Source organism: Stigmatopora nigra, chromosome 12 (genome assembly GCF_051989575.1).
Source record: "Stigmatopora nigra isolate UIUO_SnigA chromosome 12, RoL_Snig_1.1, whole genome shotgun sequence".
NCBI classification, from domain to species: Eukaryota; Metazoa; Chordata; class Actinopteri; order Syngnathiformes; family Syngnathidae; genus Stigmatopora; species Stigmatopora nigra.
In genome coordinates this window covers 5453532-5473858 of record NC_135519.1, presented here as the reverse complement: position 1 = coordinate 5473858, position 20327 = coordinate 5453532, and the positions used below count along the sequence as shown (strand labels likewise).

The 20327-nt window shown below is 43.1% G+C and overlaps 1 protein-coding gene across 3 annotated transcripts in view; it reads left to right on the top strand.

The window, feature by feature from the left end:
- irf2bp2a (interferon regulatory factor 2 binding protein 2a) overlaps nucleotides 1-19704 on the top strand; it is a 36634-nt gene extending 16930 nt beyond the window's left edge. The window contains exons 1-3 of one of the 3 annotated variants that reach the window (XM_077729451.1): nucleotides 13086-13241; nucleotides 17332-18293; nucleotides 18565-19704. In XM_077729451.1, the coding sequence (XP_077585577.1) occupies nucleotides 17351-18293; nucleotides 18565-19283 (1662 nt within the window). In that variant the 5' untranslated portion in view covers nucleotides 13086-13241; nucleotides 17332-17350 and the 3' untranslated portion in view covers nucleotides 19284-19704. Of the gene's footprint in view, nucleotides 1-13085; nucleotides 13242-17051; nucleotides 18294-18564 lie in introns of those variants that run through there. The other 2 variants (XM_077729452.1, XM_077729450.1) reach the window with 2 other exon arrangements.
- The last annotated feature ends 623 nt before the right edge of the window (nucleotides 19705-20327 follow it).

The following is a 20327-nucleotide window of genomic DNA, read 5'->3' as shown; positions in this document are numbered from 1 at the left end:
TATATATATATATATATATATATATATATATATAAGCTCATATACATATATATATAAGCTCATATACATACATATATATATATAAGCTCATATACATACATACACATACATATATACATACATACACATATATGTACATGCATGTATATGGTAGGTCTTAACATGGCCATTTGTTTTCTTAAAGAGTCTGAATTGACCCTTTTCTTGCTATAGTGCTTCAATATGTTGAAAAATACATTTTTCTTTGTTTCCTCAATAACAGAACAGTACTCCATATTGGCAAAATCCGAAATCCCATGCAAATTACGTGATCCAAATAAAAAAACGCATAGCCTAGTTGATAAAACAGCATCGCGTGCAACGAGGTTACAACTGGCTGCCTCGTAACCCTCGGCTGGAGTAAAAAAAAATAAGTGGGACTTTCCTTGAATAATATATCAGCCCTTTCATTCAACTTGCGCTTTACTATTTTATTTATTTCTTTTTTTTTTTTTTGCTACCACGCATGAGTAAATTCCTGTGCGTGCCCGTCTCTGCCTGAGTTATGCATGGCCTGTGTTATTGTGCGTGCAGAGCGCGTGCGCACGCCAGCCAGCCAGCCAGCCGGCGACTTTGTGTGCATTCCACGCTGAATAGATCTGGCTCACTCGCTCTCTAGACTGGATGGAAAAGGGCCCGGGGCGAGCAGTGTACAATGCATCAGCAGATGGGAGAGCCCGTGTTGCCATCACACGGCATTCCTCGTCACTGGGCATGCTCAGTGGGCTTCTCCAGCCCCCTCCCTCACTTCCCCTTGCACACACTGCCCCCTTTTTTTTCCTCCCAGGGCCTGTTTGAACCAGTCAGTCGGAGGTGGCGTCGCCAATGGAACGGCTGCTCTCCCGTTTCCTATTTGACCTTCACAAATGGCGGGTGGGGGGAGGGAGGAGGGTGTATTTTTTTCCTTCCCTAAAAGCTCTTTGGCTGATATGTCACTCATTATTTCCACTCGGCACTTTTAGCCGGGCCTCCGATTTGTAGCCGGTTGCGCACTCAGAGACCTTATTATGCTCACACGTATTTCAGTTGAGCTAAAAAGCAAATGGAGTCCTCATAGGCGATAGTTAAATGCGTGTGTAGTATTTAAACTAGGCGTGTCAAACTCTGTTTCATGCCAACTACATCTTATCTTTGACATTATTTATTTATACACCTATTAATCAATCCAGTCCATGCAATAACTTTGGGGAGTGCAATAACAATGTGCATGTATATTTATTTATTCGTGTATTTATTTATTAAACTTACTTATTACCTATCTATTTATGTCTAAAATGCATTTTTCTGTGTCTGTATTCTCACCCTCTTGCTACTGTGACAATTAAATTTCCCCCAAATACGGGATGAATAAAGTTACCCAATTCAATCCAATCCAATATCTTGGATTGTACCATATTTTAGAATTTACCTTGACTTTTTATATTTTTTATATTACTTATTTATGTTTTTACTGGGAAAACACACTCTGTGGAGTAGCACCACCAATTTCGTTATATGCAGCTGTGTAAGATGACAATAAATACTTTTTATTTTTCAATTTTGAACATATACATGTAAATATGCAAGATTATAGGCTAAAATTAATAATCCCGCCCAAAAATTCTAAATCATTTAACAAAATTAGTGTTGCTACTCCACAAAGTGCCTGATCATATCACTAGGCTAAAATGTACAAAGATTATTGTCAGCGGTCATGAATAGGCAAACAAAAAGTGTGCAGAGAAGGGGAAGCTGCACTGTTTACAAAGGTTGAAAAAGGGGGAAGTGAGATTATTTGTCACTGAAACGTCGGTTGCGTTGAGCAAGTTGATGACAAAATCACAACATGGCGTTTCACGTGTGTCACAATGAAGCAACGCTGCAACGTTGCTGCTTTCACACCACAATATGTCATTCTATTTCTGCGAGCATGCAGTTTTTTTGCAAGGAGTTAACCCTTTAGCAAGCCTTTCTCCTATTTCTACACTATGTGTCACGTTGAAGGGTGTCGTGTACAAAATACATAAATCACGTCATCTTGTTTCTTTGAATTGCTGATCCAAAATGTCTCTTATCTCATTCATTCATTCACTGACATAAACAGAGTGTAGAGTGCAAAAATAGTATGATTTTTAACCACTTTCAGTGGCCACTATTGTGAAATTCTATTGAAAAAGTTGGGGTATATATTGTGACAGTTTGTGAAAGAGGTAAATTGATACTGCAAACATTTAATGGCAATAATAGCCAAAGAATTAAGCCATGCGAGGTCAACAATGAATTAAATATAAATGAAACTAGAAAAAATACAAGCCTATTTGAACCATATCTTTGGTATTGTTTATTCTTCTAATTTTAATCAATTTGGTTTATATATATTTATTTTATTTTTTCCAAAATGGATCTTTCAATAATGTAAATTATTTATGCATGTGTTTATTTCCCATTGCAAAACATGTGCAGCCCAAACTAACACTACAATTAGGAAATTATTCTTAACATATATCTTACTTAAACATTACAACAACAAAAACGATCCAATCACGAAAGTGTTAAATAAAAGAATGTCATCCTCAGCACAATGTACTAACAAGTCGTACTATGATTAAGCGCTGCGGTTATTGAGTGTACAGTTTGCTTGAACTGAGTTGCAATGTTATGAGGTGACTCATTTGGCTCCAAAAACTATTCTCGTATATTCTCATTACAAAAAGCCTGCACTTCACACACAGTATTTTCATTTCAATCTTTATCACCACCCATCCAAAATAAAAACATTCCGTCACGACAACAACAGTTCTCACAGTTCCATGACCCACTTAAGAACTAAATCCCTCATGCTTGTACACCATCCCCCTTTTTACCTTCTTTTTTTTTGCCCCGACTACGATCGCTCGACCTCTTTGACCCACAGCGAGCACGGTCCCACTTCCTGTTATCGCCCTGCGAGCGTCAAACCAATCAGCTGCGAGGACCACGGCACTCCTCGGAGCTATTTACTAGCCGACAGCCTGCTTTAAGAAAAAGAAAAAAACCCGTAGGCGGCTTAGCCTGCTGAGTAATCACACTCGTACTCACACAAGTGACCTATAAAGAGGCCTTGTAGTAAGTAGTCTACCTGCCCATGTGTGTGGATGTGTGTGTGTGTTTTTTTTTATGGTACGTTGCTCTTTCTGACATTTTCGCGCCGCCGCAAAGAACAGGAATGTGCCGCTTTGCAACTTTTCAAGATAACAACGGGCATTTGAGCGTAAACTTTGGATAAGGTCATGCCCCGCCAACGCAGTACTCAGTGAGACGGGTGGGGATTTTGTTCAGGGTTCTCCCCTGGTGGGCGTCATTGCCTTAGATTATAGATGGGCAAAGTACGGCCCACGGGCCACATACAAGCCCGTTAGGCGTTTTAATCCGGCCTGCCGACATTGTACAAATAATGTTTTTTTCATTTTTTTTCCAAGATAGCGGAAGCCAGTGGAAGTAGCTGTGTCCACTCTTATTAGTTTTTTGTGTTTTACAGCCCTTCTATCTTTTTTTTTTAATTTCATTTTAATATTTCTTAAAACATTCCTTTTTACTTGACTTTGTACTGTATACTTTTTACTTTAATGATGAGTGATGAGTATGTTAATACTTTAGTCCTTTTTTCTGTTTATGTTTTATATGTACTGTTAACGGATGCACTTTTTTATATGTATCATATCTTGTGCTGACCCATCTGTCAAATTTTTAAAGTCAATGTTGCCCCCGGACTGAAAAGTTCGCCCCCCCCTTGCCTTAGACGTTTTATTTAATTTATTTTTTTCCGTCCCCCCCGCTTGCATTTGCTTTATTTACTCAGCGGGTGTCTTCGATATAATTCCCGGTCGCCAAAACAGCCAAGACGCATCTGTTATTATCTGGTCAGAGTTAAGCGCAGTGTGTTTGTGTTTGAAAACAGCCAGGATAGACGATACATATGCAAAAAAAAATCTAAGCCGAGCTCGGCGAGGCCACTTGAGTTCAACGCGGCCGTTACGCGAGTACTAATACCCGATTCAACGTCGTCTCAGGCAAACACGCTTGACATTCAGCGTTCACACCGGCGAATGAAAGCTCCCAGTCAGGCCGTCCCATAGTTTGGCCCGCAATTAGATTCGGGAAGTCATGAGATTTCCAGGTGGCTGAGCTTTTCTTGGAATTGTTAAGCAGGGATTTTTCAAAGTCTTGCCAACTCCGCCACTAACGCCTGTGAGGAATCAGGCAAATATTCCCCTATGCGTGCTGTCTCTACCCGTAAATAGCGGCGGAGTGCCAGCCAAAAGTTCCCACGTGGAAATAAGACTCTAATGAAAGTGAAATTAGCGACTGTAGCGACGAGTGAAAGCTCTCTGGTGCCATCATTTGATACACAGAAATGCCCCAAGAAAAAATCCCCAGTGAACTCACAGTGAACTCCCTGTACGAGATCTAGAGACGATAATAAGAGCAATAATGGCATACACTCTACGACCTCCACAAGGCCACAACAGCATTAGGACATGTGAATGTGTGTGTGTGTGTGCCATGTGAATCATTACACTGTAGCGCACCTGGCCACAGTCGGAGGACTTTCCTCTGATAACCCTGACGGCTGTTGAAAAGAAGAGGCGGGGCCGAGTGGAAAGACAAACACAAAGCAAAGCCAAAGCGGTTGATGTAGACCCGCCCATTTTTTTTGCTTGCCCAAATGTGTGTGTGTGTGTAAGTAGTTCAATGTTTAACCCTTGTGTCAACAGGCAGCATGTGCCGCAACGGCATTCCAACCCGCCGTCCGTTTTTGTGACAGAGCGCTTTCGTAATGGCGTGGTGTGGAATGACTCGTGGCTCGACGGGTTTCAACATTGGCGCATGTCAGTTAATGAATGCAAACGGCTTACTTCTACAGCTCGTCAATGTTTAACTTTTACGTAGTGTTCGTTTTTTTGTGCACACATCGTATGTTCTAAGGGCGTTTTGACCAAGGTCAGGAATGGGTTTTTGTAAGTTAACGATCTACGCAGACGTTAATAGCCTTCTCGTGCTGTATAATTTTCATATTTGGTGTGTGCTGATGTGTCTTTGAGTTCTATGACCTCATCTTTTGGTATGAGCTCTCGTACTTGGACGTTTCTGGCTCTCTTTTAACTATTGTCATTAGGTCATAAAAGGCAGTAAATGATGTAAGACTGAACAATGTGCCCTTCTACATTTGTTTTTCTTTCATATCATCACAGCTTGATTCTTTTTTTATTTCTTTTCTGATACATTTTTCATGAGTGCCTAGCATTTTTATTAGCGTGGATCCTTTCAAAGTCAGGGAGGTCATCGTAGTTGCAATTTGAAACCTAAGATTACTTTTGGTCATATTTTAAAATATCGTTTGGATGATTCAAACTATATTTATAGATGTGAATGTTAATAAAAACAATATTAATCAAATGAAAATGTATAGGAAACAGTGGTTAAGGCCTCAAGTAAAAAAAATGATTAGTTTTTTTTAAATAACATGCAAAAAAGGGTTAACCATGTTTTATAGTGTAAAATATGTGACCAGATCAATATAAATCAGTCAAAGTAAAAATAATAATCAAATATAGCGATAAATGTAGCATTTATGAATAAATAACAATTATTAATTATTTATAAATTCTTATTTATTTACAAAATTATCGAAATTGAAATTAAAATGATATTTATTTAATTATTTTAAGAGCCATCCCCACAATGAGATTATATTCCCCCCCTTTTCATTTTTAAATTGCCTCCCCTGTTTTTGTTGGCATACTTTTTTAACCCAGTATGACATTTTTAAATATTGCATTTGTCTCATATTGTTTTTACACTTCATAAGTGCTCAACCAATCATTTGACAAATACAGAGACACTTTTTTGGCTGGCCTTTACTTGCCTTGTTGTTAATGATGTTATTCGTCCCTCTTTTTTTTTCATCTGACTGACATTTGTCATGCGACAAATGAAAGCCAAGCACAAGACGTCACATAGCCTCGGGAAGGAGGAAGATATTAGCTCAGTAAAGTCGTTTCGCAAGTCGACGAGTGCACGCCATACCAATAAAAGTGCCGACTTTGGAAAGGGTGTTGTGTTTTCCCCCCCTTGAGGCAAACGAGGGTGGAGCCAGACTTGTAAGTCGGCGAGAAAGCATTTCCTTCTCCTCAATGGCGTCTGACTACGCCCTCCGATTGTGTGGCCAGAGCCTCGTAGGTGAACTTTATTCCTCCTCTGTAGAGCGCGCCTTCGTTTGATTTGTATAGAAAGAGGTCGGGTTACACATGTGTACTTCCGCAAAACAATGCGGATCCAATCACTTAGTCGAGGGAGGGGCGCCGTTTGGCATGTTACTACAGTTAAACGGCTGCCTTTTAAGGCTATGTTTACACGACACCCACCTTGCAGAAACTGAATCGTTTGGGAAAGGTCGGAACAATAGGCGTTCACTCGCACTTTTTTTGCGTAGTGTTTGTCATTCCTGTTCGAAATGGAGAAAAGTCAAGTGCTGACTTGAGAAACTGTGTTCAACTATTTTATTCTTTTGTTGAGAAATGATTGACAATATGTTATTTTTTTAGGATGGGAATTGGTGTGAGCGTTATTGATGCCATTTTCTAAAGTGCAATGTCATTTGAATTGAAGGCTTTTATTGACGTTATATGAGTGTAATGAGATTTAAATTTAATCAATGGTTGGATAAGAGTCGTTTATTGTTGTGTATTTTGATAAGGGAATAAACAAATACCTCAAATACTTTCACATTGTTTGAAAGTTAGTGTTCTTTTGTAAGCATGCCCCAAGGTTTGTCAGCTTTTGTCATATATCAAATATCAGCGCTAGTTTTTCAATAAAAGATCCAATTGGGCTTCCATAGTCTGTTCATTTGAATGAAGCATATTTATTATGAACTTTTGTAACATTTTCTCAACTTTGGTAACCTTAAATTTCCTCCAATTTGAAGTGTTGCAAAATCCAATTGCATTTGAAAGCCCCTACATTTTTGCCAACTTTCAATTCTCAATGGCCTCATTTTGGAGTTTAAAAACTTCTCACTTATCACCTCCAATTAGCATTTTAGTGCCCTAAATCTCCCTTTTATAGAACAAATGGCCTCCCATTGCATCATTTTTATTGTCAAACAAGCGCGAAAATCCCCTTCAAACACAACAATTGCGACAAAACGACAGTCGTTACTTAGTCGACAGTCTCTTGTAAACAACTTCTGCCTAAACCGGTGCGCCAACTCTACCCAAACGAGTCTGACATCATCAAGTCAGACCACCTAGATAAGCCACTCCCCTTCTGAACATGACTTTTCAACCCTTATTTCCAAACGTGTTTCTTCTTTTTGTTTTTTTTTCCAAGCTGGCCTCGTCCCCATCCGTCATTGGCACGCTCTCCGTCATTAACGGTGCTGTTCACAGTACAAACAAAGTCGGCGTGTATCGCCTTGGGCTTATCGGGGCCCTTCAAGGGCGCTGAACTTTCCCACAACGTTCCCTTCGCTCCCCATCCGTCCCCCCCGGGGCCCAACTGTTGCGTCAAGGCCTCTTATTTATTCCACGTGCTTCCCACGGGACGACAGTTACAGCACATTCGCACCGGTGACTAAACCTTTAGCCCTGCACCGGCCAATGACGACGTGCACGACAACACGTGCGTGCACATCTCAACCGGTTCATCGTCAACAACTATAATAGCGAGTGCCTACGACCTTTTAGCTCTGACGGCAACATGACTCATCCCTTTCGAGGGCGCTCATTTGGCCCTTCTTGGAATTTGAACATGTCAACACTAGAACATCAATGCAGTACAGTTACAAAATAAAACGGGTGTATCATTCATTTCCTACGGTTGTTGGATCATTGATTTAATAACAGGCCACAACTTGGAAAATGAAAACAAAAAAAGACAGCGGGGGATGTTTTAACATATCCAGAACGTCCTTGAAATCAGACACACACACAGATGTGCTTGTCATTCCAACATTTTCCATCTCAAGGGTATTTCCTAAAACGAGTCTATGAAGTGGTGGAAAGTGTGTGTGTGTGTGTGTATATGCCCAGATGCCCAGACAGTGTGGTTAGGGGGGTTTTTATCACCTAGACAGCAAAGGGGTTGGCGGCAGTAGCGCTCATCAACTGGCCTCCATTTTTCGCATCCGATTTGTGTGTTTGTGTGTGTGTGTTTGGTGGCCAAGTGTGACAGGCAATGCTATCCAGCCGCCCAAGACACCCACCAGGCTCGCAAAACCGCAGGCAGATAATGAATGGCACACCATGATGACAACTTGCACTTTTATGGAAAGGGGAGGAAGGACATGTTTGGCACGGGCGCCGACTGTGCAATGCGATGAAAGCGTCTCCATAAAGCAGGCAATCACAGAGAGGGCACTGGTGTGTAGGGGAGTTATGGCCCACACCAAAAAAGGCGTCTTTTCAAGGGGATGATTGAAAACTCCTGATTGACTTTCATCATGTCCATGTGGGCTATTTATTGGGACTGTACTTGCGGGAATGAAATATTTCGCCATTTCAATTATCTAATAAGATAGGGCTTGGGACAGACCACTATTCCTATAGAGCCATTTATTAGAGAATTTAACCCATTGGCTGCCATTGGAAGTCATGATATAAAAAAATATTTTTAAAAAATAATTCCAATCAAGTTTATTACATTCCTTTTCAAAGAATCTATAGAAATATTAGGAAAACATACATATTCAGTATGTTTTATAATCTATATTTAGGATTTGTATTGACCCATTTATTAGAGAACTTAACTGATTGGCTGCCATTGGGAGCCACGCTATAAAAAAATGATTTAAAAAATCACTAGTTTATCACATTGCATTATTTCTTTTCAAATAATAAACATGCATATTGGGAAAAAACACATGTTTTATAATCTATATTTATATTTACACTAGTGAAAAAGACAAATGGAGCATAACAGGCAAAAAACAAAAGAACACTGAAGAAAACTCAACTCAATTTATCACATTTTTAAAATTATTATTATTTATAAAAACCAAATGTGGCATGAAATTACCTATCGTAGATATATAGTCATATAATACTATATAGTAAAAATATGCATTAATTTAGAGCATCTTCGCAAGATCAAAATTAGACGCTGTGTCTCGTTAAACATGCGGGCGAATAAAACTTAAAAAAACAAACCACATCAGACGAGCCAAAAAACGCATTTTCAAAATTTCAAACGACTTCTCGTTTTATGTTTGACCGTCTTTTTCTCGGCAATGTCATCCGACGTCGTCGGCATCTTCGCTTACGTGCTGACAGCCAGCGCCTTGACGTCATCAAATATTTGTGACGCCCTGTTTGTCGCCTAGTTTGTCCTCAAAGCATTCATTTGAAAGAATTTTCAATGCTTCCTCCATTATTCATGCATACACATAAAATGAACAAGGTGGTGGCAGCCCCGCAATTTCATTTACTTGTTGCATCCACGGATGCTATCCAGGAATATTTTACATATTTTACATATTTTACGCATCAGCTTAACCCCCCCGTCGTTTGCTTTCATCTTTTCCCAACCCTGAAATACCCTCCAAATAAAAAATGCTATAAATATGCATGCCCACGCATATTTTTATGCTTTATTTACCAGGGGTTTATGCAACTGTTTGGTTAGGGAAAATGAATACATGCAAAGGCGCATGCACAAACCATGAGGGCACTCCAAGCTAATAACAGTAAAGGGCAGTAGGAATGTCAAAATATGAAATGAAAATAACATGAACTGAGAGAAATGTAGTTTGGCATGTTAGAGAGTTAGCTAGCCACCTCGAATAAAATTCATTCCTCGTGTTAGAGTGACGGTTTGGCTTCTCCAAAATAGACGTGGTCATAAAAAAAGAGGCTGCAATGGAAATGTTTTATTTTAGCTCAGAGGAAGAGTGCTTGCAGAAAGCATGAAACACTACTCGTTGTTTTTATTTTATCGTTCAATCGAGTGGGAAACAAAGCAATAATATCTTTTGGGTTTATTTTAGAAATATGATGTTTATTTATTATGGTGTTTCTCACGTAAAAAGAAAAGGGCTTCTCTGTTTTGCATTTTTTGGGGATATGAAACCCTTAATTCTAAGATAAGTTACAGTTATGTGACAGCCAATAGTGTTAGGGTGTCAAACATGTGGCCCGGGGGCTAAACATGGCCCACTACATCATTCTGTGTGGCCCACAAAAGTAAATACTTTATTTTCCCGATTATAAGGCACACCCTCAATGAATGACACATTTTTTTAAAAATCCATATATAAGGTGCACTGGATTATAAAGCGCACCCTCAATGTCACATTTTACATTTTTCCATATGTAAGGCGCACTGTATTATAAGGCGCCTTGTCTATTTTAGAGAACATTTAAGACTTTTAAGTGCACCTTATAGTCAGAAAAATACTGTATGTGGATTTTGTTGTTGTTGTTGTTTTGCTTTCTGCACTACAAAACATAACTTTAATAATATTTACTTTACTTACCAAGTGAATGATTGCTGTAAGCTCAACTTATTGGACGTCAATGACCTAAAATGTCGGTCACCCTGCTCTTGTCATACTCTAGTCTTCCCTATCTATCCCTTTTGGATGTATATTGCCACCAGAGACACTGAATGAGTTAAATTTAAAAAAGAAGCGGATTTGAACAACAACAAGAAGCCAGGGGCGTTCACATCGGTTATTTGCGAGTGAAAATATTCGGGGATTTCCGCAGGACGGGAAATGATGCAGTTGGCTTGACAAACCACGCCATTCCTTCCTGTACCTGCGCCTATGTGAGCATATGCGCACTCACTCAATCATGTATAAATATGAACATGTGCATTATTTTCATTCAGATATATATATTTTTTTGCCTTTTGTTTCCCCCTCGGAGGGCTTGTAAAAATGTACCCGGTGGCCCGCCACTGCTTGACTAGCCCAGCAGATTAAAGGGGGATGTATTGCCGCCTTGTTTTTTTTCTAAACGGATACACATGTGGCACATCTGTGTCCAAGCCTGACTCATTACTCACTTTTCTTTTTTTTTTATGTTCCATTCTCCGCCGCCATGGCAACGGCTGCGTGTTTGGCAGCGGGCTTTTGAAGGCAGTGGAAAAAGAGAAGGAGAGAGAGAGCATAAAGGGAGTGTTGGAGAGGGAGTGGGGGAGGAGGGAGCTCTCTCTCACTCTCTCTCTCTCTCTTGCTCTCTCTCTTTCTCAGTAGTTGGCCTACATCCAGTGTAATCATGCCATGGAGCCCAAATGAGGCCTTTGGCAGCACACCAGGTTTCTGAGAACAAAGATGTGAGCTTCTAATGTTGGCGGTGGGGCCTGCTTGGCATCCTTTGCCATTTCCCAGCAGCCCTTGCCTTGGCCCATTGCCAGGACACCCCCACCACACACACACACACATATATACACACTACCACTAGCCGACCGCCCCTCCTTCATCCCCTTTTCCACCCACCGCGCCCCACCTCCTGCGGGGACTGCAAAGAGGATCAGAATAAAGAGGGAAACTTGTTTTTCACTCTTGCTCTGGCCCAATGACATCACCTCTGCAGCCCCCAGATTCCACTCGACCGGCACATTTTTCCTTCCCTTTTCACCGACGGACCCTCCATTTTACTTGAGTTCCTCCATTTTGCACAGTCGCTCACGTGCATCAGTGCACTTCCTTGTTTAGGAGGAAAAACTTGAATGATAGGAATCTACGCATTAGCGAGTGTACACACCATTTGACCTGGATTTAAATATTTAATGTTCTGTACTTAGCATCTGGTTTTATTGGACTATATTGTTGCCATTGGAAGAAAAAATAAACAGTTCCTCAAATCATAATTTTCCAATTTTAAGTCTTTTGAATGGGACGGCATGGTAGTAAACAAATGTAGTCCAAGAGTAGAATATTTTCTTCATCTTATTGTTATTTTTAAATCATTGTTATTGGTGTCATACCTGAATTGCACGGTGCATGTAAAATTTTTGACGTGCCACTTAGTGTAATATGAGTAATATGTTACTATGATTTATTGCTAATTCCCGACCAATCGTATTACTTAATGGCTGGCATGCTCTCGTTCTCTGACAGTGAGTGATGACGTTGTCCACTTTTGACATCATTGTGTTGAACAAACTGAATACTTGGATCATTAACTAGACTGGCAATACTTTTTTTTTCAAACTTGCGCCAAATAAATTGAAAACATGTCATTGATACTGGTCACATGACTTCTTTCGCTTCCCTTGGCATGCGCTAAATATACTAAAGATTTTTTAGGACACTGGTCATCTCATTTTTTTTCATTTCAATTGATTTTGTTTGGTCATTTTTGCTTTGAAGCTTTGTGTCATTTGGAACATTCATCACAATTTTCAACCACAGTACATTTTGTGCTAGTGACATAACGTCCTTCGAACTGTCCATTTATTTCAGACATCACTATCAGTAAAGTTTTTTTGTATCAGAGTATGTATTTTACTCTGGTAAGTAATGTTGATTGTATTTTTTTTTTATATGGACTTTCCAATTCACTTCTTGACTTTATCCCCATTTTCACTATTCACTATCATGAGAGTTTTATCAGATTTCTGATGAAGTAAGAAAGTGAAAGTCAAAATTCAGAGAATAAAGTCAGAATTCCGACTATGAGCATCTGTTAAGATGTTTATTTTCCTGGAATGAGAAAAAACTGGAAAAACCAGGCAAGGAAATTTGTGTGCTGATCTAGCATAAGCGATTCACTAATGTAATACAATGAGACTGCCTGTGGACCAAATTGAACAAATATTATAAAACGACCTTTTTGGCCTTATATTGTCTAAGTAAAGATCAAGAATCCAGCGATTGCCAACAATAACTCTTATTTAATTTCATTAAATTAAGGTTTATTTTGGGGGGGTTTGGTTTGATTGTATTCATTTTTTTCCCCCTACTTAAAAGTCACTTTGATTTTTATGATCAACCCCAATTGCTTTGTAAACCGAAGCTTTATTTGTCAAAGGTCACGTGATATCTTGCTGGACATGACACTTCATTTTGCACGCCCACTTTAGCTTTGAAGCCCCGGGTCATTTGGACTATCCATCACTACTTCCAAGAAGCACACATTTGCTTGGTGGCCACTTGTCGAAACACTCTCCATCGTCACTTTGTATTTTGCCCATCACTAAAAGTATTTTGGGTTTTTTTAACATCCAAGAGTTCTCCGGTAAGTGTTCTTGAATGTGTTCATGTAGTCGTCATAATTCCGATCAGTCCTTTTTTGACTTTAAGGTCAGAATTCTGACTTTCACTATCTGGCTTTCAATACAGAATTATTATAACAGTCTAACAAAATAAGATGGCGATCAGCTGATAGGAACGAAATCAAAACAAAGCCTAAAAAATCTCCTCTCGCTTCAGCCCAATTTGGAACCTTCATTTATGTCTGTGTAGCATTTCAAAGTTAGATACTCGCCTCGACGGCTAAACAGGTTATATAACACGAGGCTGGTGGGGAGAGGCAAAAGCAAAACAAATGAAAAAAACAAAAAAATGAGGGGGAAACATTTTGTGTGCTCCATTTCTACGGTAGAAAACTTCAGAGAGAATCTCAAATGATTGCTTCCCATGAATAAAAGATTGCTCGTTCTAATATTCAAAAGACGGGAGGGGGAGGGGGGGTGCAAGAGTACAAAAATAATGTCATCTCATCAGGCGTGTGATGTTGTCACATGCTGGGTATTCCCCGGCCGTCACTCTCATTGGCGCTTGCATGTCTCACTTTCCATACTGCTGAAAAGCAGTATTCTGCAGCCACTCCATCTGCTTGAGCGGCTCCTCTAAAAGTAGACAGCCGCCAGCCGGGTCACACGCTGGTGATTTTTACTGTATACATGGCGCATATTGCCACTCAGAGCCATCTGTGAATGTCTGGCTTCCTCATTGTCGCCTTTGTACCATGCGCTTCTGCCTGCTTTGGTATTACTCAGTCTGCCGCGGTTCTCCTTTCGACGTCAATGAAACCTGCAAAAAAATGCCATTGTTTCGAGTTTAATAGAATCTTAGCGTGAGGCAGTTTTGGGTCGCAAAGTGCAGCTATTTGTTGGCAAGAACGTTTACTTGAGCGGAAACTTGAGGCCTTGGCGCATTAGGCAATTGTTTCCCACCCATCTTGAAGGAATATTTGTTTATTTACCTCGCTAAGCCCCCTCCTCCCATAGTAGTCATTTCCTAACTGTGTCATAAAGTCCAACGACACTTCCTACTGTTGTTCGGCTTGAGAGAGAGCAATGATGGGAAATGCTGGAGCTTACCGTCAGAGAGAGATGAAGCACATAGGCGTGTTCGTTCACATGTCGATGCCTTGACGTAAGCAATCGCACCACAAGTGAGCCCATTCTGATTTTTCTCGGCCTTATCCAATTGGAGCGAGATACTTTCTTGGCAGTCGGAATGGGATGAGTGGCACGGAAGTGGAAAGTTCCAGATTGCATCTCGGCTGCTTTTGTGTGTGGTTTTAAATTTGATCCGGGCTGCTTCTTTGCAGGCATCGGTCTGAACTCACAAGTCTCCAAAATCGGAATTCGTGCAGCAATTACATCAGCGAGAGAGTAGATAACAAGAAGATGAGGGACAGACAGCCTGGCAAGGATTGACATAGTGTTTCAGGCTTTCAAACCACAGCCATAAAACAATAATCATAATAATAAACCATTGAATGGACCTGACAATGTTTTTATTTCTGTACACGTACAAGTCAGCTACCCCATCAGATCTACTCATCATACTTTCCAGTCTCCATGTGTGCATGCATGCACATTCTTTCCATACATATACCCTTAAAATATTTTAATGAATCTGCCAGTAACTGGCGTGCATCATTTAAGTCTTCTTTTTTTGGAACTCGGAAAATATAGTCCGAAAAAAAAGTAGAGCCAGCATGTTTAGTCATTTGTTTTGATGTTAGCACGTGGTGAACTGCAAGCTAGTGTGCATGCATAATACTTAATGGAAAAAAAGGCAGTGCAAAAAGACCAGATATGACAAAAAAATAGGGAATTTTGCATAAAGACATGCAGTCTGTAGCTAGCCTATGATCACATCCTAAGAGCTTAATTATAGTGCTTCGCTGTGGCATAGCTGCTGGATTTGCTTGGTGGAGAGCCTTTGAAGGAAGCCAGCGTGCATGATTCACGGCTGCAGGCTGCCAGCCAAATGGCCTCACGTCCCATACATGGGTGAGGCGGATGAGGGTACGTGACTAAACATCTCGCAACACCCCCCCCCCCCCCAACGTCACATGGACTTGCACAAACACATTCTGCTTTGTGTCTGCAGGTTTCAGACGCATTGCCTCACCCAAAGCCCCAGGCAAAAAGCTGCAATGAGTTGGAATGAGCCCAGATGAGAGGGAGGAATCTCAACTACCGAGACACTCCTCCACTTCAAACCTGTACTTTTACTTCAGGGGATTTTGGCACAGTTGCAGCATAAGACGACACGTCTCTGATATTTTTTTTCCTCTCTCTCTCTTCCGCTTGGTAAAACCGCTAAATAACAGCAAAGTGAATCACCCGCCATGACCAATATTTGGATTTTATTTTGAAAAGCACGCATGAATAGTTGAATCCTTTTTGAAATGTCACGTGGCTCTGCATGCCGTCGTTTTTTTTTTTGTGCCCGCGTTGCAACATAGTATTGAGCCGAGGACTTTATTCTCTTGCAAAGAAAAGTAGGATCACATTAGCGTTTGCAAGTATTGAACCGCATTGAAGTTTACAACTCTCTGGAAATCCCCACCTCATGACACAAGAGCTTCCTGGTTAATGGCTAATGAAAGCTTCTCAATTCCCCTCCCACCCCTTCACTTATCACCACATGGTCACAGCAGAATGTGAGCACATGTTGAGCGCATGCCCGACCGAGAAAAAAAACCCAAAAAACCTTATTAATGTGTGTCGTAATTTTGAACTGACAAGAGACTGTTCTTTTTCTGGGCTTTGAACTACCTCATTCAACTCTAGTCGTATTCGTGTGAAGAAAAACAAGCTGCTACGCAACCTAGAAGCAGATAAAGCTCTGAAAATAGGACAAAGCAGCAGTCAACTGGAGGAGCTGGAGAGTCGCTCTGCTCAGTGTGTGTGTGTATGTGTGAGGGTTATTTTCCATCCCTTGGCGCTGTACTTGGTAGCTGCACATTTTTTTTTGCTGAATTTTGTCGATTTGCTGGAAAATTGAGCCACTCCTTGCAGCAAGTTGAACCATTATGAGAGCAGACAGTGTTTCTGTTTTGTCATTGTCATCATTTGTCGTTTTATAATATTTTTTATAGAATCATAATTCAGATCGGGCGTCAGAACTTAAAGGGTTAGTTGTTTTTGTTAATGCAATAGACAACATAGAGTATAAATGAGCATGTAAAATAAGGTTGCGCAAATTGAGTATGGAAATCGTGCATTTAGACATAGACTAATGATAATGGGGTAAAAATAATGTTTATGGTGTGAAAAAAAATGTGTAAAGCACATGCATGGTGATGTTCGTAACAGGCAGGAAAAAATAGCAAAGGAAATAATCAGATAGTCTTTGTATGTTGTAATATTTGTCCTTTCTCCATCTGAGACTGCCCCGTTTTACTTCCAGGATCTATTAAAACTTGTTTCTTCCATTAGACACGCTTAGGCCAGCCAATGCGCATGACGCGTAGGCGGTACCATTTTTAGGATCCTCGTATTTGATATGCTAAAGTATGACCGGTATTTAAAAATGTCTGCCATGGGCTATTTTTGATATTTCTCTGTACTATTACAAATGGGGTAATTTCCAATTGAATGAATAGATCTTCCAATTTAGTGCATGTGTTCAAAACGTCATGCCTTTAAATGAATGCAACTATTCACTAGCCCTGCAAAGGGTTAATGAGGAGTGTAAATAATGTTTTGTCTTGGTGCAAAAAAATGTTTAAAAGAAAAAAAGCGGAGTGAGTGGCAAGAGGCTGCAGTAGAGCGAGGGGGGGGGGGGGTGTTCTGTCGAAGAAATCAAGTCAATAGAAGTGGAAGCGGGCGTGGTGACGTCACTGGTCCACATTGAGCCAGTAGTACATTGAGTCAGCGGCGCTAGATAGACGAGCGCCCGACTAAAGTACACACCGACATGAACTTCTCCCTGTGAAAGTCCGCCGTCGTCACACGCTAAGCCGGGAAAGGATCCCCTTTTCGGCTCCTTTTTAGCCACACGGAACTTGATTTTTGACCCGCTTTCCGAAAAAAAGGTGGGGGGAGAAGAGAGGAAGAAGCTCATTTTGGCTTTGTTTTCAGGGAGTCGACGACGAGCGCCATGTCGTCCACGGCGGTCGCTGCTTCTTCCAGGAGGCAGTCATGTTACTTGTGCGACCTGCCCCGCATGCCTTGGGCCATGATTTGGGATTTTACCGAACCCGTGTGCAGGGGATGTGTCAACTACGAAGGAGCGGACCGCATCGAGTTTGTCATCGAGACGGCCCGACAGCTCAAGCGGGCACACGGCTTCCAGGAGGGCCGCTCTCCCGGGCCCGTCAAGTCGCAGCTCTCCGGGAAAGAGATCCAGGCCATCAACCACCACGCCGCCGCCGCAGCGGCCGCGGCTGCTGCGGCGGCGGCGGCAGCGGCGGGGGACCCGGGCTCACGGCCGCCGCAGCCCTTGGATCGCTACCCGCTCTCCACCGAGCGGCCACCGAGGCTGGGCTCCGAGTACTCGTCCGCACGGCAGGCCAACGGCATCCCCGTGCCCAATGGATTTCCTAAGCCCGACGAGCCTCCGGAGCTCAACCGCCAGAGCCCCAACCCGCGCCGGAACAGCGCGGTGCCACCCAACCTCGTGCCTTTGGTGAACGGGAGCATGGCTCCCGTGCACGCCGTCAACGGGCGGCCGGGCCAGATGGGGCTTCCCTCCTCCCTGGCGTCCGGGAGCCCCGCCGATCTGGGCAAGAGACCGGCGTCGGTGTCGAGCGGCGGCGAGCACGAACGCGAGCGCGACTCTCGCGACGGCCGAGACATCCGCGAGAGCCGCGACGGTCGCGACGGCAAGGAGAAGCACAGGGCGGACAGTCTCACGCCCGAGATGGCCGAGGCTCACAAAGGCCGAGCGGAGCCCGACTGGATGGGCCAGTCGGGCAAGGGCAAGACGGTGCGGGACATCATGGCTCTGCACACGTTCGACAGCAGCCGTTTCAAGAAGGACCATGCGGCCATGCAACAAAGGGTGATGGGCTACGACGGCAGCGCCTCGGCTTCCAAGTCAGGTGGGCAATCTTTCCCTTTTTGGGGTTTTTTTGATTTTTTTTTTTTGGTGGCTTGCTTTGTTTTTGTTTTGATTTCTTGTTTATACTCTGTCACCTACACCCCCCTCCTCCCCCACCTAATGGAGGCAAACGAGTTGTTTTCGCAGCCATAACACTGTTGCCAGCAGCCTTCCTTCCTTCCACCCGCCACCCACTGTCTGTGTGCGTGTCCTAGTGTGAGCTCAAAGCACTCATCCCTGCTTTCTGTTTAACCCTTTCCCCCCCACCCCAGACAGAGGAAAGCACCCGCGCAGCATGAAGAGAAAAGCCTCCCCCGAACCGGAGGGCGAAGCCACGGCGGCCAAGCTCAACGGCGAAGCCCAACCCTGGTTACCGCCACCTTCGGACGGACTGAAAATGCCAGCGGTGCCCCCTCCCAGCTTCGCCTCGCCCCCTTCCACGATATCCCCCCACTCCCGCACCACCCCGCCGGAGGCGGCTCAGAACGGCCAGTCCCCCATGGCGGCGCTCATCATGGCGGCGGACAACGCTGGTGGGAACAGCTCGCCCAAGGACGCCAACCAGGTCCACTCCACCACCCGCAGGAACAGCAGCAGCCCCCTGTCGCCCTCCTCCATGAGTCAGAGGAGGCTGGCGCAGAGAGACGCCTCGGGCGCGGGTACCCCACACGTGCCGGGCATGGACCAAGTGCACCCCCAAAGCATTCCGGACACCTCGGTACCGGGCAGCATACCCCTGTGCTGCACGCTGTGCCACGAGCGTTTGGAGGACACCCACTTTGTTCAGTGCCCGTCTGTGCCCTCGCACAAGTTCTGCTTCCCCTGCTCGAGGGAGAGCATAAAGCAGCAAGGTGCCACGGGTGAAGTCTATTGTCCCAGCGGGGAGAAGTGTCCCCTGGTGGGCTCCAACGTACCGTGGGCTTTCATGCAGGGGGAAATCGCCACCATCCTGGCGGGGGACGTCAAAGTAAAAAAGGAGAGGGACCCCTGATTTGGTTCCCGAGCGCAAGAAAAAACAAACAAACAAAAAAAAAACAAATGAGTATAAATATATAAATATCACATACATACCATTCAAACCAACAAAAACAAACTAACAGCCTTGTACATATTGGACCCAAGGGAAGAGTATACTTCGTAAACATGGTTGTATAATTTTTGATTTTTGAATACATTTTCTTTCTATATTTTTGAAGATAAAGGTATGTACTCATTATAATGGACTACGTTCCTCTTTGTTGATGTTTAACAAAATTCTCGATGTACTTCTAGGTCTGGTGGCAGTTCCTGTTTAACGTAGAATGTGACTAATGCTACTCTACGAGCACTTGGCAAAAACTGAAATGCTTTTAGCTGTACTTGTATGCACTTGTTTAAAAATTGCCAAATACAATTTCTTGATCTTGTATGAACTGATTGTCTGAGCTTGCTTCATTCGAGTCGTCGAAGGCCGCTGGGCCGGCCCGCCCGCGTACGCTTGTTGTGCCACCTAAGTAGGCTAGCGAGCGGGGCTGCACAAAGGCGCCCTGTCTCGCCGCGCATGACTCTGGTAGAGAAGAAAGCGCGCTTGGTGGAAAACGGGGCCTCGCCAAACCCCAACCCCCCCCCTGAAAATTGCCTCCGTATTGTGAGCGCTCTGACTGACTGTTGCCAACTGAAATATGTGCCAAGTCATGTTCAGTCAGATGGAATCTGTTGAGTCAGTAATGTGGGAACGCCGACCGTTCCCGGCGACGTGGTGATGTGTCAATGGATAATGCCGATTGCGTCTGAAATGGCGAGCTGCAGCTTGCCATTACGCGTGGACAATGAAATTCTTGCACTAGGCAAGCAGGGTTTTCCCACATTCGCTCGTTACGCCGTTCGTGTAGCTTTGTCGTGATCGTTGCTTGTGACTAGAGCGAGAAATCTGGTCCTCCAATGTAAATGGCGGGTCGGCGTGCTCATGTGTGACGGCGAAACATCGCCCAATGACGAGAGGCAGTTGCGGGGCCTTCTTACGACAGGCGGTGTTGACTGGTTTGCCGCCTGCAGA